General features: G+C 37.5%; 1 protein-coding gene across 5 annotated transcripts in view; it reads right to left on the bottom strand.

Moving 5' to 3' along the window:
• The window catches only part of RALGAPA1 (Ral GTPase activating protein catalytic subunit alpha 1), a 265,890-nt gene that overhangs the window by 121,695 nt on the left and 120,522 nt on the right, over positions 1-23,673 (bottom strand). For 3 of the 5 annotated variants that reach the window (XM_075065524.1, XM_075065523.1, XM_075065522.1), the window contains 8 exons: positions 19,891-20,058; positions 16,441-16,565; positions 12,445-12,661; positions 9,972-10,148; positions 5,840-5,992; positions 3,201-3,394; positions 2,995-3,093; positions 2,727-2,882 (listed from right to left, as the gene is read on the bottom strand). In XM_075065524.1, the coding sequence (XP_074921625.1) occupies positions 2,727-2,882; positions 2,995-3,093; positions 3,201-3,394; positions 5,840-5,992; positions 9,972-10,148; positions 12,445-12,661; positions 16,441-16,565; positions 19,891-20,058 (1,289 nt within the window). Of the gene's footprint in view, positions 1-2,726; positions 2,883-2,994; positions 3,094-3,200; positions 3,395-5,839; positions 5,993-9,971; positions 10,149-12,444; positions 12,662-16,440; positions 16,566-18,516; positions 20,059-23,673 lie in introns of all 5 variants that reach the window. The other 2 variants (XM_075065521.1, XM_075065525.1) reach the window with 1 other exon arrangement.

The raw sequence follows: 23,673 nt of genomic DNA on the forward strand, positions 1-23,673 counted from the left end.
AAGTGGGTATTCACCCACGAAAGCTCATGCTCCAAAATGTCTGTTAGTCTATAAGGTGTCACAGGATTCTTTGCTGCTTTTAGGGGTAGGAAGTGACTCAGAGAAATAGAGCAAGGGTGCCAGTCCCTAAGTCACCTGTAGGACTATTTTGAAGGTCCCCAGGTCAGAACACGGTGGAGCAAGGTGAGCTTGGGTTCCCCTACTCCCTCCCCATCCATACTGTAGCCACTAGGCAATGTGGCCCTTCATGCTCACCACTGGGTGATATTATCTTGAACTGTGGCTGCTAGGCAAGGTAGCCCTTGATTCTCACCATGGGACAGCAGTGCCTCAGACAGTCTTGCCATTAGGTGACAGAGTGGCAATATTCTGGGCTAAGTGCTACGGCTGGCCTTGGATACACAAACACCCCTCTGCCCCCTGACACTCACCATTTGCCACTGAACCACATATATCTGGGAACAAGCTTAGTGGTATTAATTACTATAACAAGGGCTTGAAAACTATGCTGATGAGGCACTCTCTTACCAGAAATATTTGAAATTAGCTATTAGATTGCTTTGTGAGCAAGAGAAACTACTGGAACTTACATCTCTCTACAAGAAAGAAAATAAACAAAAACATATAGCTGTCTGCTGTAGCCTGGACTCACTGTTCACTAATATTGTATTTACATAGCACCAGAGGTTTGTATGCCACTTTACTGGCAAATAAAGACTGCCCTGAGGAATTAAACCTAAATTACATTGAAAAGACTCAAAAAGTGACAGAATCGGAAGATTAAAAGTGAGGTCAGAAAAGACAGGAAACTGGAAAATAGACCATGTCATTTTTTTATTTGAACCTGAGTGACAAGATATGAAGATAATTTTCACGGCAGTATTTTGGCTGCTTCAGTTTCTTTACATGTCTCAAGTAATCATCATCAACTACATTTAACTCCGCAAGATTGCTTCTTCCAGTATTTTCAGAGAGGTATGTGTCTTGATCTTGTTCCTACCAAAGTCACTGGCAAAACTGTAACGGACTCCAATGGATGTAGGATTATGCCACTGGTGAAACTCAGAAAAAGTACAAAAATGTAGGATTTGTAAGCTCTACTTACACTTCTCTAATGGCTCCTGAATGAAAATTTTGTATTTGACTGAAACACTTAATAAAATCTACTCTGATCTTTAACTTCTCCTACCTACTTTTTTTGGAAAGAATTCAGTCCCCATGCTGATCGGTTCATAGGTCTTCATTTTTTTTTATTTTTTTTTTTGGACAAAGTTATTCACCTTTTCGTAACTGTTCTTCAGGATGTGTTGCTCATGTCCATTCTGTTACCAATCTTCCTGCCCCTCTGTTGGAGTTGTCGTAAAGAAGGAACCAAGAGGGCATAGGGCTGGTAGCGCCTGATATACCAGCACATAAGCACAGCACTCAAGGGGATGACACAGCTGGCCCTATGGATACCGCTAACGCAAAAGTCTCCGATGGCCACGGATGTGGATGCGCACACACTTACAATGGAATCGACATGAGCAAGCACTGGAAGGGGAGTTTGCCTGCATTACCGATCTGGCAGATATAAAGGAAAAAGCTTGACCTACACTGAGGGACCTTGACCAAAAAAAGCGCTAATCACTTCAAGTTTTAAAAAATTATGCCAACAAAAGCAGCATTCTAAATTGGCTTGGATTACCATATCCTAATAGGACAATGGTATCTTGGGAAATATGATGTGTGCTTTGTTAACAGTTCCCTTTTGTACAGTATACCTTGTATGTGTCAGAGATGTGGTCTATATATAGGATGGGGAGCTGGCAGCGTAAGAGGTCTCAATCCAGCTTTGACAGTCACTTAACATTTTCATAAAAGTTTCTCCACTGAAATTTTGGACAATACTACTTATCAAATGGAAGTTAATACTGTGAAGATTAGCTAATGATTTCTATCAAAGTACAGTGAAGATTTATATTGCTATGCATACTGAGATAGATTTTGATTTTACCACAAGCACTAGGTATGGTGCAGCATGTAATTGCTCCAGCCAGGGAGCAGACCAAGAACCACGCTGTGACTCAGAGTCAGTATGGTCCTTTGTTCCTACTTTGCTCCTGGGATGGAAGGAAAGCAAAGTAGCAATCTGAACCAATTTTGTACCTGGCAAAATTACTTTCCCACCAGCCCAACTGCAAAGGTTGGTGTACTGAAGGGAGAGAGGGAAGTCTCCTAGAAGTTGCTTGTTTCTCTTTCCTCCATGCTGCAACCTGCAATACGGATAGCATAGCCTGTGTAGATGAAAAATGGGGCACCTTCTGCCTCCTTATGCCCCTGCACAAATGTGTATAGCAGGTTATAATTGTGCTCATTACTATAAGCATGATTTACCAAGGCAATTGCTAAGCAATAGGATATACATTGAAGTACTGATTCTTAATTACCAAGTTAAATTATTTAATTGAAAATCCACCCAGTACACCTCTACCTCGATATAACGCTGTCCTTGGGGGCCAAAAAAATCTTACCGTGTTTTAGGTGAAACTGCGTTATATCGAACTTGCTTTGATCCGCCAGAGTGCGTAGCCCTGCCCCCACGGAGCACTGCTTTATTGCGTGATATCGGGTTGCATTATATCGAGGTAGAGGTGTATTTTTTGACAGAGACGTGACTCCATTTCAGTTATATCATACATCCTCATCTGAATTTAAAAAAATATATATATAAAAAAACTACTTACCTGATCAACATGAAGAAGTCCACAGTGCATTATATTGTAGAAATGAGTTAAAAAATCCCTATTTGGAGAAACATCTTGTCTTCGCTTCATCGTATTACAAATAAGCTTATAAGCATGTAGCTTGCCTTGTTTGTATTTATCAGTCAACATAGTTGCCTACAGTTTTTAAAAAAAGTACTTATTACACAAATGAAGTAACAGGTTAATGTTAGCACTGGTCTATATTATATGAACATCTCTTATCTACTGAATGGATTATTGTATTTACCTTGAAAAGCCATGGAGTTAGAATTCTCAGCGGTGGGATTAAAACTGGTGGAGAGGGTGAAGTCAGGTTATCAGCTGAAATACCAAGATTATCTCTTATCTGTAATTATTTAAGAACACAGAGGCAGTATATCAGAAATTTATAGTTTTTGATCCATTCTCAAGCTCTTGCCCTATCAAGCTGGTTTGTAGAGAAGGTTCTTGTACCTTAGCCAGGTTCTGCCAGAGTTCACACAAATAATCAAAAACTTGTGCATGAATTTCAGGGTCCATAATGGTGTTGACATCTCCCAAAATCCCTAGCATTCGTCTCCACATTACAGTAGCAACATCTGCGTGCCATCCTGTAAGGGTGCCCCCTGCCATCACACTGCAACATTCTGATGGGAATTCACTAGTTTCTGTAATAGAAGAAAAAACATACAATAAGAATGACCTTTGGTAAAGCAGAATAAGGTCTGATATTTAAATCATGAATAGTTTCCTTAAAACAAGTAATAAATGGATAAGGCATGTATGTAGAGTAAGTACAATAAAGATATTTCTTATAGCGCTAGCCACTTTAGCACTGAGTCATCCAATCTTGTTATTAAATTAACTACATCAGTCTACTTTTCCTTACTAAAGACATTTCATTTATGCTTTTGCTTCAATGAAGCAGCAAAATCTCCAACATTCCTCATTCAAAGGACTGTCAGAAAATTAGCCTTCAGCTTTAAATTTTACTCACTAAAGCAGCTGGACCTTTTTCTTTAGCATTTACCATGACTGACTCTTACTTGCAAATTAGAGAAGAGAATCATGAAGAAAGTGTGAACTGCTGTATCTTACCACTAGTCCCTCCTTAGTCAGCTAGTGAGGGGGCAATATTCAATAACTCAGCCCAGGAGCCTGAAAGCATCACACCAGATGCAGTTCTCTCCACTTCAAAGTAGTACAAATAAAACCTACTTTTCCTGCTGGCAGATAGTTTATCTACTTTTCTTAGCCCCCCAAAAGCCTAAATAAGTTAAGATTGGTAAATATCTATCAATTGATATTAAACATTAAAAACTGTCAATTATAAATACTATGCACAAGCACTTGAAAGTCAGAATATTCAATGTTGTGGTTTCTCAAAAAACAAAAATAAAAAACATTCACTATGATCCCATATTTCAGCTGCCATCCATATGTAGTATTTTATGGTACAGTATCTAAAATCTTATTTGAGCATTGCAAACAGAGGATATAATTTTTGGAGAGAGAATGAGGTTAGATTTGAATTTTTGATGCATAGGATTAGTTCTTCAAAATACCTAGGATTTTAAAGTGCTCAGCACACACAACTGGAGCCAGGTTTAAAAAAAAACAAAAACAAAAAAAAAACACCACACCCCTCTTCTCCCCCCACCTCCTCCACCCCCTACACACAGAGGAGCTGGCTGGAAACCACAAGAAATTCCAGAATTTCATAAATAAATGTATTTTGAAAAAGTTAAATTTTCACCCTTTCGAAACACTTCTGAGGCTCTCCAAGCTGGCCAGAGCCTTGGCAGCCTGCCATATGGGGAAGAGTCAGGCTTCTAGGACTTAGCCAGGAGCCTAGAACCCCTGAGCAAACACTGGGGAGGCAAGTTGGAAGGAAACTGAAAGAAAAGTGCTCGATTTCCATTGGGATTTTGTGAAAATCAACATGTTCCCATGGAATGTTTTGATTTCGACAAATTTGCATTTTTTGACAGAAATATGTTCCATTGGAAATTTTCCAACCCTTTCTACTCAGTTCACATTTAGGGACTTATATGGAGCGCAAGAACTTCAAAAGTGTTGGTGCACAGCAGCTCCAATTGTGACATTTATGGTCAGATTTTCAAAACCTCTCATAGCACTAGAACATACTGAACTCTTCTGAAAATCTGGCCACTTATTTAGATGCCTAAACGGGATTTGAGCTCTCTGGAAAATCTGCCTCAACTGAATACCATGCTTTTTAAAAAAAAACTGGGCCATAGTGGCTATGGGAAAACACAATTAAAATAAATAAAATATATATCTCCTTTTAATTTTATTTTAATAGTGTTTTCCCATAGCCACTATGGGAGACATATATATTTTTTTATTTTTATATTTTATTTTATTTTATATTTTTCTGTCAGTGAGTTGTGGAGGAGGGTCTGGAATTTGGGTCAATGGTTCATATAGGATATGTGAGAGGAAAATTCAGCTATGTACAATAGGGTAGATATTCTCTATATACCATTACTGCATTTACATCATAGAAGTTAAGGGTTTATTGTGCATGAAGTTTGGCAGTTAGGTATAGTTGATCATATAGGGTCAGAGAAAAAAAGTTACCTTTCCATAAACAACTATCAATTTCTTGACTTATAAACATTTCAACAAAGCAAGTGTGCCACACAATTCAATGGGTACCATTTAGCCTCAGCTAAGAGTTTGTATAAATCAGAAGAGAAAAACAAAAGATATTCTAAAATTACATTACAGCATCATACAAACGTAATGATGCTTCATTACTTATGTATTAATGATGATGCAGTTCTGGACAATACTGCACATTACATTATATTGTTGTGATTTTAAACATAAAAAGATTAAAAAGGTTTTCTGGACTGATAATCCAAATAATCTATTGATAAGCCCCTGCAGTGACACACAAAAAACACAGGGCTTTCTGTAACTTTAAGGAAATTATTTTCATTTAAAAATTTCAAAATCTGTCAATGTAAATTAATATAAAAGCCTTGTATGAGGCTATTCCATACTGAACAAATACTATCTATTAACTATATTGCAGTGAAAAAGAAAGAAAGAACAATTTTAAAGTTTTCTATTCCAGATATTGCCTAGGTCATCTGGCGTCTGTAAAACTGAGTGGTGGAGCTTCTCATCCAGCTGCAGATCCTTCTGCTCAAGATGATCTGCATTCAGAGTGGCAGGAGAAGGTGTCTGTGATCGGGATCCAAGAGCAGATTGGATTGGAGAAGCACTTTCAGAGCCTGTAAATGCAATTTTTTAAAAGTTACCTTAAAAATCTTTTCTATTTCTTCAAAATTCTGAAAAATTTTCTAACCATAACATTAAAAAAAAAAACACCCTAAGCTCTTTTTATAATCAAATCTGGCCAAGAAACTATATACACCACAAGCAGGTGTCCATGTGAATAGTGCTGTGAAAGAAGTCATCAGTCAAGCGATAAACTGATACCAAATCGTGTACATGGATTAATTGGCAAATGTCTACATTACGTACAAATTGTTTTACAGTATTTATTTTCTCTGACAATACTTTCAGTGTTCTCAGCCAATCAAGTTTCTTCCCACCTTCTTTCACCAAGATCCCAATTCAGTAAAAGCATTTAGGAACATGTTTAAGTCCAACTGAAGTGAATATTTTTCTGAATAGGTATAAATTTTAGATATATGCTTAAGTCATATGACTTAATTGGTGTCCAAATTCCTGAATGTGAAAAATAAGGCCAGAGAAAATACAAAGAACAAGCAAGCTGTAGTTAAATGAAAATTCTTATTCCTTCAACTACCAAGGGAAGTAAAATTCTGTGCTGGGGAGCAATGCTGCAAAGACACCTCCTGATGTTTTATTATTTCTTGGTATTCTTGTCAGGTCTCCACTACTGACAGACCCGGGAAAGGAGAGCAGGTGTCGGTCATGTTTCTGTTCTCCAATTCTGCTTCTCTCGCCTCACGGTTCACCTTGCCTTTGAGTCAGAAGCTGGCTGGAGAGCCCCATAAGCAGCAGAGCTCAGGCAGCTAAGTTAAGTAGCAGAGAACATGGGAGATACGTGATTTAACCACTGGCTTACCTAAGCATAAAACAAAACTGTTACAATGAAAAGGCTGAAACGTCTGACTTTTAAAATTTAGATAAATGTAGCCTATATTTGAGATGTCAGGATAAACATATCTTTGTGTATGTGAAGTTCCAAAAGTAACTCATTTAGCTACAAGAACAAGAAAAAAAAAGAAAAGAAAAGAAAAGAAAGCTAACGGCTATTCAGGCTAACTTACAAAACAATGATTTTTAATTGATTGTTCTCTCTTTAATTAAAAAGTTAAATTTATCATTCAGAAAGCATTAAAAGTAAATTAAATTCCTGTCTGAACAGTAATTATGGTAAATAAGGAAACTAAATTAAATTGCTCAAATGTGAAATACAGGGATTTCTATCCTGCTTCAAGTGAAAAACTCAACACAACCTTAAATATGGAATTATAATTAAGGTCTTTATAATAAAAAGATAGTAGCAGTTCACAAAAGCGGACACCAAATAAAAAAAATCTGAAAAACACCACGGATATATCCTAGGAAAGTACTTTTCCCCCTTTCAGCATTCCTCTGCAACACAGCATACTGTTTCCCTCTGGTAGTTAAAAGGTAAAGGATTTTTATTAGCTACTGTTTGCTTGTTCTCCATCTTTTCCTCAGGTCTTATTTAAAATGCACATTTCAGGCTAATAAGCTCCAGGACTTCTCCAAAAGGACATCATTTACTACTTTCCACAGAGAAGCAGAAAATACTTATTTTAGGGTGAGGGAGGCATGGGAAAGAGTACATCAAGTATTGTATTTAAAACCTATTAAAATAAACTTTTATTTCTGTTTTCTGCTCTCTCCACACAGAAGGATATAGTGACCAAAACAATTCTGTACAGGAGTTGGAAAGGAAAGGGCAGACTAATTATGCAGAATTTGATAAGCCATTGGGCTCTTTTGAGAAAACTGAAGGATACGCCATCACAGTTGCCTCTAATTCTTACAACGAGTACTGCAGAATCACTTTGCTCTGATGCTACTGGATGAACAGTGAATACAAACTCATTCATTTCCTCAAGTATCAGAGGGGTAGCTGTGTTAGTCTGGATCTGTAAAAGCAGCAAAGAATCCTGTGGCACCTTATAGACTAACAGACGTTTTGGAGCATGAGCTTTCGTGGGTGAATCCCCTGCAAATTCATCTAGTGGAAAATTCAGACAAGTGTAAGTAATATGCAAGCAAGCAAATCAACAAAGTATTTCATCAGTATGGAAGCCTCTCTTCTAAGCATTGATGGTAAAACCATAGAGAAATGAAACGGCTTTGTAAGTTGGCTAGCCTTCATCAGCTTTGTTTAATCCTATGATGGTGTCAAAATCTGCCAGAGAACTAATACAGCATTCCTCTTGGAAGTCGGTCGACAGTTTTTTTGCTGCAGATGGCCACATAAGACTGCTATAAGTGTACCACGAAGTGAAGGTTCTTCTACAGCAAGTCAGAAAATGATAAATTGACACAAGCAGATATTAGGAAGGCAATAACTACAAAAACTGAGGAGAACACCTCAACCCTCCTGCCGCCACACTATAGCAATCTAAGGCATTCCTGCAGCATAAAAAACAGCCCAACTCAAAGAGAAACGCGACTTCATTCATCTGCAAATTGACAACCATCAGTCTCAGTGATTAAACATGAAAGACTGAATGGCTTGCCCAACACCAAACAAGTTCTCCAACTCCTTGTTTCACCTTGCAACTGCTAGAACATGGCCTCACCTACCTGAGAATAAACTGTTATTCTATTGCCTGCATACATAACACCTGCGCTCCTGGAAGATTTCCACTAGTATGCACTGACGAAGTGGGTATTCACCCACGAAAGCTCATGCTTCAAAACGTCTGTTAGTCTATAAGGTGCCACAGGATTCTTTACTGCTCATTCATTTCCTGTTAACACTCCAGCAAGAAAATTTCCCACTTAGAAACTGGAAAGCAGAGCTAAAAAATTAACAAAAATAAATATCTTTGCCAAACAAAAACTGACTATCCCTGAAATGCTGGCTAATAATATCTAAAATGTCAACAATTTGAAGGAAACTGGGGCAGTAAGATTAATCCTCTTAATTCTTTCTTTGGCATGGAAGTGTTAAGACAGCAAGAGTACAACTGAACAAAGACACTACAGTTTATAAATATGGAGGGGATTAAGAAAAAAATGTCTAAGGAAGCTAGTACCATGCTTCTCTGAGTATAATGACAGCTTCAGGAAAGGAAAATAGAGTATTTCTAAGGCTCTTCTGCCAAAAGTAGAGATGTCTTCAACATGTCTCAAAATGCAGGAGTTGGATTTGTTATAGACCCCCACAGCCCAGGGTACAGATGTTCTGTCGCAAAGATGAAACTTCAAAGTAGCAAGCATGTTTGATCCTTGGCTTGTAACTGGCACAGCATATACAAAACAGCTAGAGAACAAGGGATGTGAAACTGGCTATGGAATCCATCAATCCTGGCCCTAATAAACTCAGACACTTCCTCAGGATGCGCCTTGGAGAAGATTCTTTCCTACAAAAGGGAATCTGCTCACTTTAGGTTCACGATCTAGTTCTCAAGAGGTGAAAAAGGGTGGGGAGAAGAGAAAAATCTAATAACTCAATATTCAAGTGAACATGGATTGTATACAGCATATATGTTGATGTTTTATGTATCAAAAGCATCAAGCTCCATAACAGACCACCCTGACAGAACGTAAGAGGCAGGAGTGTCTCAGGCATCCCATGATGTAGCTGTAAGTTGAGCTGAAAAAGTATTGTATACCAGAATACTTTAAAGAGTTATTTATATAAAAAAATTAGTTTTTCTAGTAACAACAACAACAACAACAGTTGGTAACACTTCATCCATGATACACAGTATATTATGTACTCACAGTTTTCCACATGATAAATCTGTCAGTTTTTCCAGAGAAGACTAAACATATAGTTAGCACTCTATGTTAATATCTGCAATCATGTAAATCAATGGAAAGTTTTTCTTAGTCAGGTTATTTCACTTAGTTTTCATAAGGATTTCAATTAACACAATACTTGAATTCCAAATATCAGTGTACACAGAAAATACATTAAATTGCCAAAGTTGCTACCTGTATTCTTCAGCATGAATGAAAATATTTGAAATTAAAGTCTACTTATTTTTACAACTACTTTACCAGTAATAGTTGCAGCTTCAGCAGACAATTGTTGCTGGTTAAGACTGCTTGTTTCAGAATCAATGTGGAGTGTAGTTAGACTAGCCACTTCCTGTTCCTCGGCACTCTGCTGATGTCCTGAAATTGCATCAATCTCAGTGGAAGCTGGTGTCCCAGCATCAGTGCCAAAACTGAAATCTACAGTAAGGGAAGACCTATGTGGTTAATTAAACCGTTGTTGATGAACACGAACTTAAAGAACATTGCCAACCAAAGACACTCCCAAAATGGTCCATGTAAAAATGTATATACCCCTTTATGTTAACAATAAACCGCTCAAGCAAATTACTCCAAAACCAACATTTAAATAGGAAACCATTTACTATTTCAAATGCTTCTCCAGTTTCAGTCACAAAACCGAGTTATGCAAAACACACTGCTATTGCATATTCTGCATTCTATTTAGTTGGCAAGGTCAAATATTTTTACTTCACTCATCATTTAGGTATAATATAACGCACAAATTATGGAATCTCCTCAACAACACTGAGGGCTTGTCTACATGGAGACAGTGTGCAGCAAAGCAGGGTGTGAATATATGGCACACCAGTCTGCCGAGTGCTAACTGGCCATGTGGATTCTGCTACTGTGTACTAAAAGTTCCACAGTGCACTCTGAAGTACTACAGAAATTTTAGGGCATCACAGAATGCTCCATACAGCATGCTAGTGCAATGTAGATTAACATCCTGGCTTGCTGAGCACTAAGTCTCCACGTAAACAAGCCCTAGGGTGTCTAAAAGAAAACATTTAAGTATCAACTTTAATTGAGAATATTATGGCAAATGACAGTTTTCTGTAAATAGCACTAAATTGATTGTTTTATATCCTGAGTTTTAGATGTAAAAGCTTTGTAATTATACTAAGGGATAGCTCAGTGGTTTGAGCATTAGCCTACTAAACCCAGAGCAGTGAGTTCAATCCTTGAGGGGGCCACTTAGGGATCTGGGGCAAAATCAGCAGTTGGTCCTGCTAGTGAACGCAGGGGGCTGGACTCGATGACCTTCCAGGGTCCCTTCCAGTTCTGTGAGATAGGTATATCTCAAAATTATAAGTAACACTAAAGACAAAATGTCATGCTCAAATCAGTTTAGCCAACATAGCTTTTGTCGCTCTGCTATCGTTAAGACTATTTAATAAGATTCCAGGACTGTCATTCCACGTGTCACTCTGAAGCCTACGATGTCTGTTGAGTCAGTGTAAAGTGATGGAAATAGCTACAAGCACGGCTAAGGTCTCTCTTCGTTTAGAACATCACTAAGTTCAATCATTACTGAGATTCACAATCTCTCTTTGTAATTTTTAATTCTCACCCATTTTTTGGCTTTATTACACTTTACAAATTACACCAGTAAGACAGCACAGGTTTTAACTGGTAGTTATTTAACTTCTAAAGTGAATAATTAATTTCTACACTTTAATAGATTTCCAAAGAAAACCCATCACTTCTCAGTTGTACAAGGTGTGACGTGATAGTCCTGAGTGACACTTGTAGCCTCTCCCCATTAACAAGAGTGGGAGCGGCACGAATAAAAAATATTAAAAGACAAATGGTTTAATAAATTAGCTGTGTTTTATCATGTAGTATTTTGCTTCACTATTCCACTGCATGCATCCGATGAAGTGGGTTTAGCCCACGAAAGCTTATGTCCAAATAAATTTGTTAGTCTCTAAGGTGTTAGAAGTACTCCTCATTCTTATGCCTAACTACATAGTCAAAAAAAATGCTATACTAAGAAAGGTTCTTACTTTTTTATAGTTAAACTGATGTTTTGAGAAGTAAAAAAGACTTCCAAAATGAATGCATGAAGAGATTCCTGAGCACTGGGACCATATCTTCCTAGGTATGTTGTGTGGTGTTTTAGGGGGAGGAGGGTTGTTCAACACATTACACCCGGGGTTGGCAATCTATGGCACGGGTGCCGAAAGTGGCACGTGAGCTGATTTTCAATGGCACTCACACTGCCCAGGTACTGGCCACTGGTCCGGGGGGCTCTGCATTTTAATTTTAAATGAAGCTTTGTAAACATTTTTAAAACCTTATTTACTTTACGTACAACAATAGTTTAGTTATACGTTATAGACTTTACAAGAGACCTTCTAAAAATGTATTACCGACACATGAAACTTTAAGTTAGAGCGAATAAATGAAGACTTGGCACACCACTTCTGAAAGGTTGCTGATCCCTGCATTACACAGTAAGGCCCCATTTCTGCTTTGGGCTCTACTACAATACAAATAGTGAATAAAGCTATTTTAATAAGAATTACTGCATCTTTCAAGAACTATTACTGCACTAACTGAGCTATTAATAACATCAGTGGGATGTTCATACAAAATCCTGTTCATGAGACAGCTGTATACAACCTATTTAAAAATGGAAATTAATACTCATAGATAAAAACCGTCACTACTAGTGGAAAAATATACTTGCTTTCAAATTTGCGGCCATCATACTGGAAAGCACTGAATGAGTCAGAATGGCTATCTGAACTGATGAGATCACTGCTTCCAGCACTGGCAGGAGACGTCCATTCAGAAGGGACACCTGGATCATCAATAGGGTACATTTGGCTCTGCTTGTTCAATATATCAGGAAGGTCTTTTGGAACTTCCAGGCTGCCAGGACTGCTCCCTCTTCTTGTCACATTCTAATAATTGAAGAATTATAAAGTATTTTACAATCTAATAAAGTTTCCTTATTCACAGCAAGCAGTTACCACACATTTACAAATGTCAATACTCAGGGAAATGGTTCACAAATAACCAAATTCAAAATGTCTAGATCTTATGATTTATATTGACATTTTTTAAAGTATTTTTTCTTTTTATAAAATGCACTTTAGTTTATTGGAAGTATACAAGTTACTATGTTTTAATTAGAAGTTACTTTCTTTATTAAAATAATTCAAAAGTAACTGAAAAGTAATATTAAAAAATAACTGAACCCATTCCACCAGTATTTAAAGCTGTATCAAAAAATGCTCAGTGCAGAGATATCTACGGCCTACATTTTGTGAACTTTTTATGTGCCAAAGCTGTGTGTGCAAAAAATCCAATGAGCTAGTAATAAATGTGGAACTTGCACATGCATATAATATTATGCACACAAATCCCTTACCCAAACCTGTGCATTGGGCTTTTTGTACACCAAAAAAAAGGGAACAAACAAATGTGCATGCACTTTAAAAGACTGGCAATGAGGCCAATATGTGAAACATATTTGCTAAAACTAGACATGCAGATAATACGGAGAGAGAATATTTTGAAAATTATCTCCAAAATACTAAAACAAGTTTTTCAACCTTAGCTTTCATTCATTGTTTGTGAGAAAAAACTCCATAAAACAATCTTGACAAATTTTGACTTGCAGCCTACAAAACTGAAAGCAGAATCTTAGTATGCACCAAGAGTCAAATGTTATGTATATCTTAATTCCCTAGACACTAAACATAATACACGGTATTCTCTTGAGTACCTTTTCAATGTATTCTGATGATGGAACCTACAGATCCTTCCTTACCCAGAAAAGACTGAAGTGTTTGAAACCGTGTGTGTGTGTTCCTGGACTCTCACAATTGCCCTTTTAACAAGTTAGGACTATTTGGGTGAGGATGGAGAACTGAAAAAATCTGGAAAAGCTTTTTTATGAAACATCCTGAACTCTTCTATGAACTGAAAGTTAAGAGACTAAAGGTAACCGGTGAGAAGATTTTTTTGTTTTTTTAAACACTAGACTTGATCTGCTCTTTCCTTTGTCATTTCCCTATTATCTGATCTTAATTACAGGTTTCACCAAGTTGCTATAGTTTTCATGATGTTTCTAGGATCTTCAACTACCTGGAGGGGGGTTCCAATGAGGATGGAGCTAGGCTGTTCTCAGAGGCGGCAGATGACAGAACAAGGAGCAATGGTCTCAAGTTGCAGTGGAGGAGGTCTAGGTTGGATATTAGGAAAAAACTATTTCACTAGGAGGGTGGTGAAGCACTGGAATTGGTTACCTAGGGAGGTGGTGGAATCTCCATCCTTAGCGGTTTTTAAAACCCCGCTGGACAAAGCCCTGGCTGGGATGATTTAATTCGGAGGGGTCCTGCTTTGAGCAGGAGGTTGAACTAGATGACCTGAGGTCTCTTCTAACCCCAATATTCTATGAGTCTATGGATCTAACAAGTTACCACTTGTTGGGCTAACAATTTGGACCTTGCCTGACATTCCCTTTACAAATCTGCCACAAGATCAAGGGGGAATTCCATTCAGCAACTGGATCTCAGTTCCTCATTCCAGCTGACCTCAGCAGGGACCACAACTTTCTACAACACTGAGGTAAGAGCCATGTTTCCTGCCTGAATTGATAACAGGCACAGTCAACATGTTTGATCACCTATTTATAAAAGAAAGTTCTTCCCTCTTCCTCACTCATCTGCCCTTTGTGTCTATTTCTGTTTTTGTTGGAGTAAATTGATTTACCAAAACCATAGAATGAGTTTGTTAACTGAATTATATCAAAGTCATATTTTCCATTTTATAGTAAGAGTTAATTTGATGTTATGAGTAGAAGGTTATTCATTCTTTAGTAACAACACATGATGTTCAACTTTGAATCATATAGAGAAAGAACCAGATATTTTCTAAGAATGAGGTAACATAAGTAACATCTGTGTCAAATGATTTTGGATGGTGTAATTAAAAAAAAAGACATCTTTAAAAACACACTGAGATTGGCCAAAAATTCAATGGTTTTGGAACTGAATAATGGAACATGGCAACAAGATAAAGGACTGGCAATTTGTTCCATACATGCTGTAGGCTGTTTTGGGACTATGCAATATATTGTGCACCAACAGTTAAAATCTGATAAACATGGGATGTACCTTTGAAAGAGAAACAAACAGCATTTGGACAGACATTTAAGGCAAATCACTTGCCACTTATAATTTATCATTTATCAGATATGAGGATAAATCAATCCAGACTACATAAAAAGATGGACACAAGTCAGACATTAGGAACAGCAATATACAAAAACTTGTAGGAGAACACTTCAACATTCCTGGCCACACAATAGCAGATTTTAAGGCAGCCATCCTACAGCAAAAAAACTTCAGAACCAGACTTCAAAGAGTAACTGCTGAACTTCAGTTCATTTGCAAATTTGACATCAGCAGCTCAGGATTAAAAAAGACTGAATGGCTAGCCAACTACAAAAGCAGTTTCTCCTCCCTTGGTTTTCACACCTCAACTGCTAGAAGAGGGCCCCATCCTCCCTGATTGAACTAACCTCGTTATCTCCAGACTGATTCTGGCCTGCATGTTTGTACCTGCCTCTGGAAATTTCCATTACATGCATCTGACGAAGTGGGTATTCACCCACGAAAGCTTATGCTCCAATAGATCTGTTAGTCTATAAGGTTCCAAAGGACTCTTTGTTGCTTTTAACATGGAAATTGTTCCTCCTTTAACCCATGCTATTAAGGAGCCCAACTACTCTTTGAAAACTTTATGTGACCAAACCTTAGAATGGCATTGGATAAATCCACCACCTACTGAAAAGGAATTTGCTAGTGATCACTCCAATTTTGTGTGGCTAAGTTTGAAAAAATAAATTTAAATTGCCTCCTATTCAGTCTATTCGTTGACAGAAAAACTTGCAATAAAATAGTATTCTTATATTTTTCCTTTCCCATTGCTGCCAATTAACAAAATATTTATCTTCTCCAATCAACTGCCTCTTTTATAACCATTCAATGATAACTTAATCCAATGCTTGTAATACAGAACTGCTTACATCACTATGAACAAGGACATCTCAAACATGACATTCCTGATCAAATACAGCAAGAGTGAAAAAGTCAGGCTCTAGAGCAGAAAACTATTGATACAAAAATATCTTGATAAGCAGAAGAGAAAAGAAAAGAAAAGAAGTGAAGGCACATCATTTAAAACTATTTAGTTTTCTAGATTGTGCCAGTGAATACACCTTCACAGAACAATATACAGTGCCACACTGTGTATGTTATTACACACATTCAGGCTTTGATCCTGCAAACACTTATCCATACAAGTAACTATGCTCAGGATTAGTGCCATTCAACCCAAAGAGATGATGCAATAGAATACTCATTTGTGTGCAGTGACTTATATGGTTTGCAGGATCAATAATGAAGAATTTTAGCATAAAATGGTGTGTGAATATTACATCACTGCCCATTCATTAGACTGTAAATCCTGTTTTTTAAGTCATGGTGTGTGAGACATAATATGCATGCAACGCGACTTAAAAACAGGATTTACAATCTAATGGGCAGTAATGTTAAAATAATGTATTTCTGGTTCTTAAAATCCAGAATAAAATATTTCTGTAACTTGAGCAATAATTTTATAAATGTATTAGCATATTTTTTTTACATGTAAAAAAGTCATAAAAGCTTACCAATGCACTACCACTGCGGAGTCTCTCAGCTATAAACTCATCCATGAGGTCAGGAACATTTGTATTGCTACTGCCAATATCGCTAGCAAGAGGGTGCAGCTTTTGACTCATGTCCTCTCTATTGACTAAAAGCAAATGAATGACTACATATAGTAAGGGATACTTTTAAAAATACATTTTAAAAAACAGAAGTCAAATCAAGAAACCTAGGTCAGTAAAAAAAAAACAAAAAACCTACTACTTCCCAAACATGCATTTAAGAGTTTTCTCCTCTTGAGTAGATTCAGTTTTAAGAATTAGTAAATCTCCTTTTTCCCCCCCAATAAGCAGGTGTTAGTCAATTTCCAATATAACTTTAAAGAGCAAGAAAGCTTACAGATAAGCGCTACTCAAAGTTGTTAATGCTTGCTTTAAGGATACAGGATACATCCCTCCTCCCTTCCTCCAAATCACAATAAAATAAATAAATAAAAAAAATAAAATAAAATAAAAATTTTTTTTTTATAAATCCTAAGAATTTTTGTTATTTCTAATGAGGAACAATGTTCAAGAAGAAAGTACACTAGACAAAGAAATATGATAAATGTCAATGTAGTACTGTATACAGTTAGTATACTTGCAAATAAAATCTTATGTAATAAAAATGTATAGTGCAACATGGAATACAAACTCAAAAAACTCTTTAAATGGTCAGTGATTTATGAACAATTAATTAATTTCTATCTTTTTTAGTTTCCACATTATATAGAATTACATTGCCTTAATTATACTATGAATGTTACATCTAATTATAGCATTTTAGCCTTTAAGGTTGCAATTATCCCTCAGGAGACTACAGTGAAAATCATATGAATTTAATGTAGGACCTTAATATCAAAATTTCAAAAAAAAATGATATTTTGAAATAATTTGTCTCTCAATACTTTTGCAAATGTAAACAGTTTCTCTTGGAGAAACTACATAAAATATGTTAAAACAAATGATACAGAAAGAATCTTTTTTCTGAGATAGTATGATACTAATACCACTGCCCAGATTGTTATTGTGCTATGCCTACAAAGACTGCCCTCAGGTGGCATTAACATCTCAATGCAGGATGCATGACAGAACATTCTGTTAATCATGCTAGCATAACAGTGTAAAAAGGAAAACCTACCTTACTGCTGAAAGTTAATTTATTGTTCATTTAAGGTTATTTAAGATGTGAACTAAGATGATGAATATTAGAACAATAGCCTTGTTCTGTTTGATCAGTCCACAGAGGTCCCATATTTAGCTGAAGGACTACCATGAGACCTTTATGCACATTCATGATCCAAAGAAAAAGAAAGCAATGATAGAGATTGCCAAGATGTAACTGCATCCACTTCAGTGAATGCATACAGAAAGGCCTAAAGCATATTTTGAAATGGTTCAAACAAAAAATTATTAAAGCCACATTGGATTGTTCTAATGAAGCCATCCAAATAAGCGGAAATTTCTGGCTTACTTAATGTTAAAAATATTCTGTATGTGTTACATAACTGATTAAAAGCCAAGTCTCAACTTCAAAGCCTAATTTTTGGAGAATTTTTTGTTTTGGAGGAGAGGAGGAGGAGGAGGAAGAAAACATACTAAATGAACTAGCAATTTTAGCTGATAGCCAAGTCTTTTTACCAGGCAGACAAACAATAGATACCAGGACTTACTATTCCACTAGAAATAAAAAAAATATCTGAAAGCCACACAGTAGGCTGAATTTCAAAGCCTTCTAGTGTAGGCTATGATGCAGGGAGACTTGCATTTGATCCCTTGGTAGGTCATTTACTGTCTCTTCCTCTTCCCTAACTTGATGGTCTTCAGCAGCAAAGAGGTTCAACTAAGTATCTTTAAAAGGGAAATTAGTAATTTAAAGTATGTAAACATATCTTATGCTGGGGAAAATTTCAGCTGGCTAAAGGCGCATGCATAACCAAACAGGGAAAGCAGTGATCATCCCAAAGCCTTTTGATTGCTTATAAGAGCTTGCTTCAGTTGCATTAAGCCAAACTGGTGCTGCCTTTCTCCTTTTGCACTGTGCACACTGTTAGTGCTCACCTGCAGCTTTCCTTCCAAAATAGCCCATTACATGACTGTACAGATCCCTCAGTGGAGCCTCTGCTGGTATTCTGTTCTGCCTCTGCGGGGAAACATTTGCCTTCGGCTTCGAAAGAGCATGTACAACAGTTTTATAAACACCACCCAGGGAGCCCTGCTGTGGTCCTGACTCCTGACCTGATGACCTAGGTGCACTCCGATTATGCAACTGATTAGCTGCAAAACCTTCTTTCTGCAACATGGGTGTTTGAGCTTCTGTGGATTCCTTAGTCTGTTTACTACTAACTGAAGCTGTATTGGCTGCATCTAGATGTCTATATACTCCTGGTCTGACTAGCTCCAAGACAGCAGATGAGCTAGTGCTTGTGTTGCTACTACCGCTAGCACTACCACTACTGAAGCCACCAAGTTTACGAAGTCTTGCCCTCCAGGGGGCCTCTCTGTTTTCTAGAGGGTTATAAAATTGAACAGACTCAGTAGATGGTCTAAAAGTAACATGAACACTATTTCGTTTCTTAGTAGTTATTTTCATGATTTTGGCCTTATGGGTTACTGTTTCAGATATACTTCTTTTAGTTGGTAAAAGTTTGCCTGTAGCGTGAGGCATTCCAGGGTTAACTGGTGCTTTAGGTAGAACTTTCTTTGCATGCATAACACGTGTGTCAGTTATTTTTTCATTAAACTGGGCACTTCTAGGCTTTTCAGCTAAAGCTACTTCCACAGCTACATTTACATCAACTTCAGTGGCTGTTTGTCTGTACAGGTATCTCTTCCTTTCTTTGTTATCAGGGCTACTTGACCCATGCTCAAATAAGCTTTCATTTTGTTTATCAATATTTAATTGTTTGGCTTTATCGATGGCTTGATTTCTTGTAAAACTGTCTACCTGGGTAGGTGCAATATTACTTATAAAGCCACTTTGGTTTTGTTCTACATGTTCAGCTCTTTCGGCCACAGTGTTGCTACTTGCATATTTAACAGTCTGATCTCTATACTCTAATTCATCCAGTGGTGAACTATCATTTCTATTTTCTGTTGTAATGACTTCAGGAGGAGAAGCCTCAAATTTATCTATCTCATAGTGACTGCAAGGTTCTTCTTTTTCCTTAAGATATTCTCTCAGAGAGGAAAGAAGATCATCTTCACCTTCAAGGTCAACATACTGGCTTTGTTCAAAAGATGTATTTGCAAGATCTACTGGCCCTATCAAATGACAGAGATGGTCATAAATACTATCCCCAACTTCCAAGGAGGACTCTCTGCTATTCGTATCAGTAATATGACTTTCAGTGGATCTATATATTGAAGAGGTCTCAGTGGAACTCTGTAAGCTTGGCGCATGATGGGATGAACTGTCAATGACAGGAACTGCACCTTTGGCTCGTTCAACTGTGAACGGTTCCAGGATGTCAGATGTACTGCTACTTCTTGGCAGCGGCTGTTCCTCATTCAGTGCACCAAAAACTTCGCTTGGAGTGTCCTCGCTCTGTGAAAAATGTCTGACTCGAGATGGACGTGGAAGAATTTGAGTATCGTCAATGTCTGTAGAAAAAAATTATAGGTAATGTGCACAAGGTAAGTCTATGAAGATTATTATTATTCTTCACTGCTATATCCTAATGATATGCTTTAAAAAAAAAAAAAATAAATAACAAAAAAAACACTAGAGGAGTGCAGAGCCTTGTTTCTTAAGTACAAAGATATTTTATCTAATATTAAATGTTGTTAAAAATGCATACACAATAGCCATACAGAATATGATATAAATGAGTTAGGCCATCAGAACACAGCTTAAACGTTAACATGCTTGGAAATGGACAGTGAGATCATGGAACATTTGGAAGTATAGTTAAAGCTAGAGCTGTGCCAATAAATTAAATAATTCAAGCAAAATTATTTTAACTAAATGTTCAAAAGAGAAAAAAAAGGTACTTTTAATATCTCAACAGCAGAACTCTCCATGGATTTAAACTCTTGAGAAATACATAATTCAAGAGGAGAACATGGTAGTTATCTGGAAATAGGAGAATGTTCAGTACACATGGGCGACACCTAATATTTATCAGTCTAGTAATTTATTTTTTTAATCTAACACATAATGCATACATGAAGGCTTACATTTTAAAAAAAGAAGATGTGAGGAGTTTGGGCCTCTGGGACACACATGTACAGATGAAGTACAAGTTAACTTAATTCTTGATTGTTAAAAGGATATTTTTGTACATATTTCTAGTCTTCAAGAATGCAAAACTAAAGGGATAACTGATACACAAGTAACAGATATTATCACACTAACTGTTAAAAGATCTCATGTTGGGAAGCCAAAAAACAGACCAAGACTGGGACCAGACCAAAAGACAACAAATTAACTTCCCTCAAAAAAAAACCCCATACCTACTCCCCCTCTCCCAACAAACAAACAAACAAACTTTAGTCAAGTAAATTTAGGTTTGATAACTCATGAACTTTAAAGACCTAGGCCTGGTCTACATTGGGGGAGTGGGGGAAATCGATCTAAGTTACACAACTTCAGCTACGTGACCAACGTAGCTAAAGCCGACATACTTAGATCTACTTACTGCAGTGATGTCAACAGCTGATGCTCTCCTGTCAACTCCGCCTGTGCCTCTCACCCCGGTGGAGTACCAGTGTTGACGGGAGAGCGCTCAGTCAATTTATCGCGTCTAGACTAGACACAATAAATCGATCTCCACTGGATTGATCGCTGCCTGTCGATCCAGCAGGTAATGTAGACAAGCCCCTAGAAACTGAAATCTTACATCCACAGAACAGTTAATACAGTTAACCAGTATAAAAGAAAAACCATCTTTATGAGTAAAAGGAGAAAGCACTCTATACCCATCCCATTATTAGTTCTTGGCCCATCTGCTTAGGCTGCTAAATACAAGTGAAAGTTAGTAGTAACTGAAGTGCAGGGCTTCTGCAGGCCCAATGCATATCTCCCTGCAAATGGGCAGAGATCACACCAGTCCATTTCACATAATCCACTGAACTGAGAAACTATAACATCATCCCTCAAATTTCCTAAAATGCTAATGGAAACCCTAACATTACACTGTATAGTACCAAATCAGTGATGTAGAATACAGAAAAATGGATAACAACAAATGGCTGTTACGGATGCTCAAATAGTATCAGTTTCCTGATAGGAATTTACAGGTATTCGAAGCAGTATTTGTAATGGAATGTATAATAGAGTTTTATTATAAAAATATCTGCCTTGTTTTTGTTAGAATCACTCACTTCCTGGTTATGTTTTTTAAATGCAGATTCTTTTTAAAAAAGTCAGAACCATTATTAACCATCAAGGTTACTTGATCATAAAAATGGAGGAATTATTAAGGTTAAATTAATTAATTAAGGTCCAGGACTGCAAAGGTGTATTTAAAACCAGGATATATTCCACCTCAAAATTTAACAAGAGAGACTGACATGTTATTGCAAGATTAACTATCCTATGTTAAAGAAAGTAGGCTGACTTCACTTCAAAATTTTCTGAATTACTAGTTCACAGTCACCTAAAACGATGACAGCAACATTTAATTAAGACTGAGACTGAAGTTACCTTACAAACCTCCCGTTTAAGGAGCTTGTATGCAGAGCAATTTAACCTTTGAGCTGAAATTTCTTGTTTGTTACTCAACCAAAGGTGAACATTTTGGAGAAGTCAGGTACACTTCCATATACCCATTTCTGAGTTATATGAATGTATCCATTTGTGGGGTGGAGGTGGAAAAAGAAAGTAGATTTTTCATGCTAAAAGTAATTTTGAGGGGAGAGGAAGAGGGTGTGGTTGTGATAAAACAATTTTTTAAACAAGTTTATCATGAGCTTAATACTTTGGGCCTGATCTAGAGCCCACTGATGTCAATCGGAATCTTCAATGACTTCAATGGATTTTGGATTAGGCAATTAATAAGGACAAGCAGGAGGCAAATTAGAAAAAGGTGGTATCGTTACTCATCCAAGCTCTGCTCTGTCCACAAAATAAGTTGCACCCACTTGAGTGACTAAAATGAGATTCCTCTCTCAGCAGAGTGCAGTTGTTCATAATATAATCACCTTACTTCTTTCTTCCCCACTTTGATTAGCAGTGCATTAGTTAATGATAATAAAAATATCAAAATTTTTTTGAGTATCTGAGTTAACACCTCATTAAGATGAAAAAATGGTCTCAAGTTGCAGTGGGGGCGGTCTAGGTTGGATACTTAGGAAAATATTTCATAAGAGGGTGGTTGAAGCACAGGAAGGTTACTAGGGGGTGTAGATCTCCATCCTTGAGGTTAAGCCCGCTGACAAAGCCCGTGTAGGAATGATTTATGGGTGTAGATAATAGTATCAGGGTGGGAGGGACTCACGGAGGTCTCTAGTCACCCAAACTAGCACAAAGCAGGACAATTCCCAACTAACATCCCAGCCAGGGCTTTGTCAAGCCAGACCTTAAAACCTCTAAGGATGGAGATTCTACCACCCTGGGAACCCATTCCAGTGCTTCACCACCCTCCAGTGAAAAGCTTGTCCTAATATCCAACCAAACCTCCCTCCCACTGCAACTTGAGACATTACTCCTTGTTCTGTCATCTGGTACCACTGAGAACGTCCGATCAATCCTCTTGTGAACCCCTTTCAGGTAGTGAAAGCAGCTATCAAATCCCCCTCATCTTCTCTTCTGCAGACTAAACAACTCAGCTCCTCAGCCTCTCCTCATAAGTTATGGTCCGCAGCTCCTAATCATTTTGTTACCTTCCACTGACTCTTTCCAATTTCCACATCCTTGAGTGTGGTGCCAAAACAGGACACAGACCCAATGAAGCCATCAATGTCAATAAAAGGGTGAATGATACATCCCTCAATCTGCGGGCAAGCCCTACTTATACAGCCCAAAATGCTGTTAGCCTTCTTGGCAACAAGGGCACATTGTTGACTCATATCCAGTTTCTCGTCCACTGTAAGCCCTAGGTCCTTTTCTGCAGAACTGCTGCCGAGCCATTCGGTCCCTAGTCTGTAGCAGTGCATTTGATTCTTCCATCCTAAGTGCAGGACTCAGCATTTGTCCTTGCTGAACCTCATCAGGTTTCTTTTGGCCCGATTCTTTACTTTGTCTAGGTCCCTCTGTACCCTATCCCTACCCTCCAG

The sequence above is a fragment of the Chelonoidis abingdonii genome, chromosome 4, assembly GCF_003597395.2.
Source record: "Chelonoidis abingdonii isolate Lonesome George chromosome 4, CheloAbing_2.0, whole genome shotgun sequence".
Lineage (NCBI taxonomy): Eukaryota > Metazoa > Chordata > Testudines > Testudinidae > Chelonoidis > Chelonoidis abingdonii.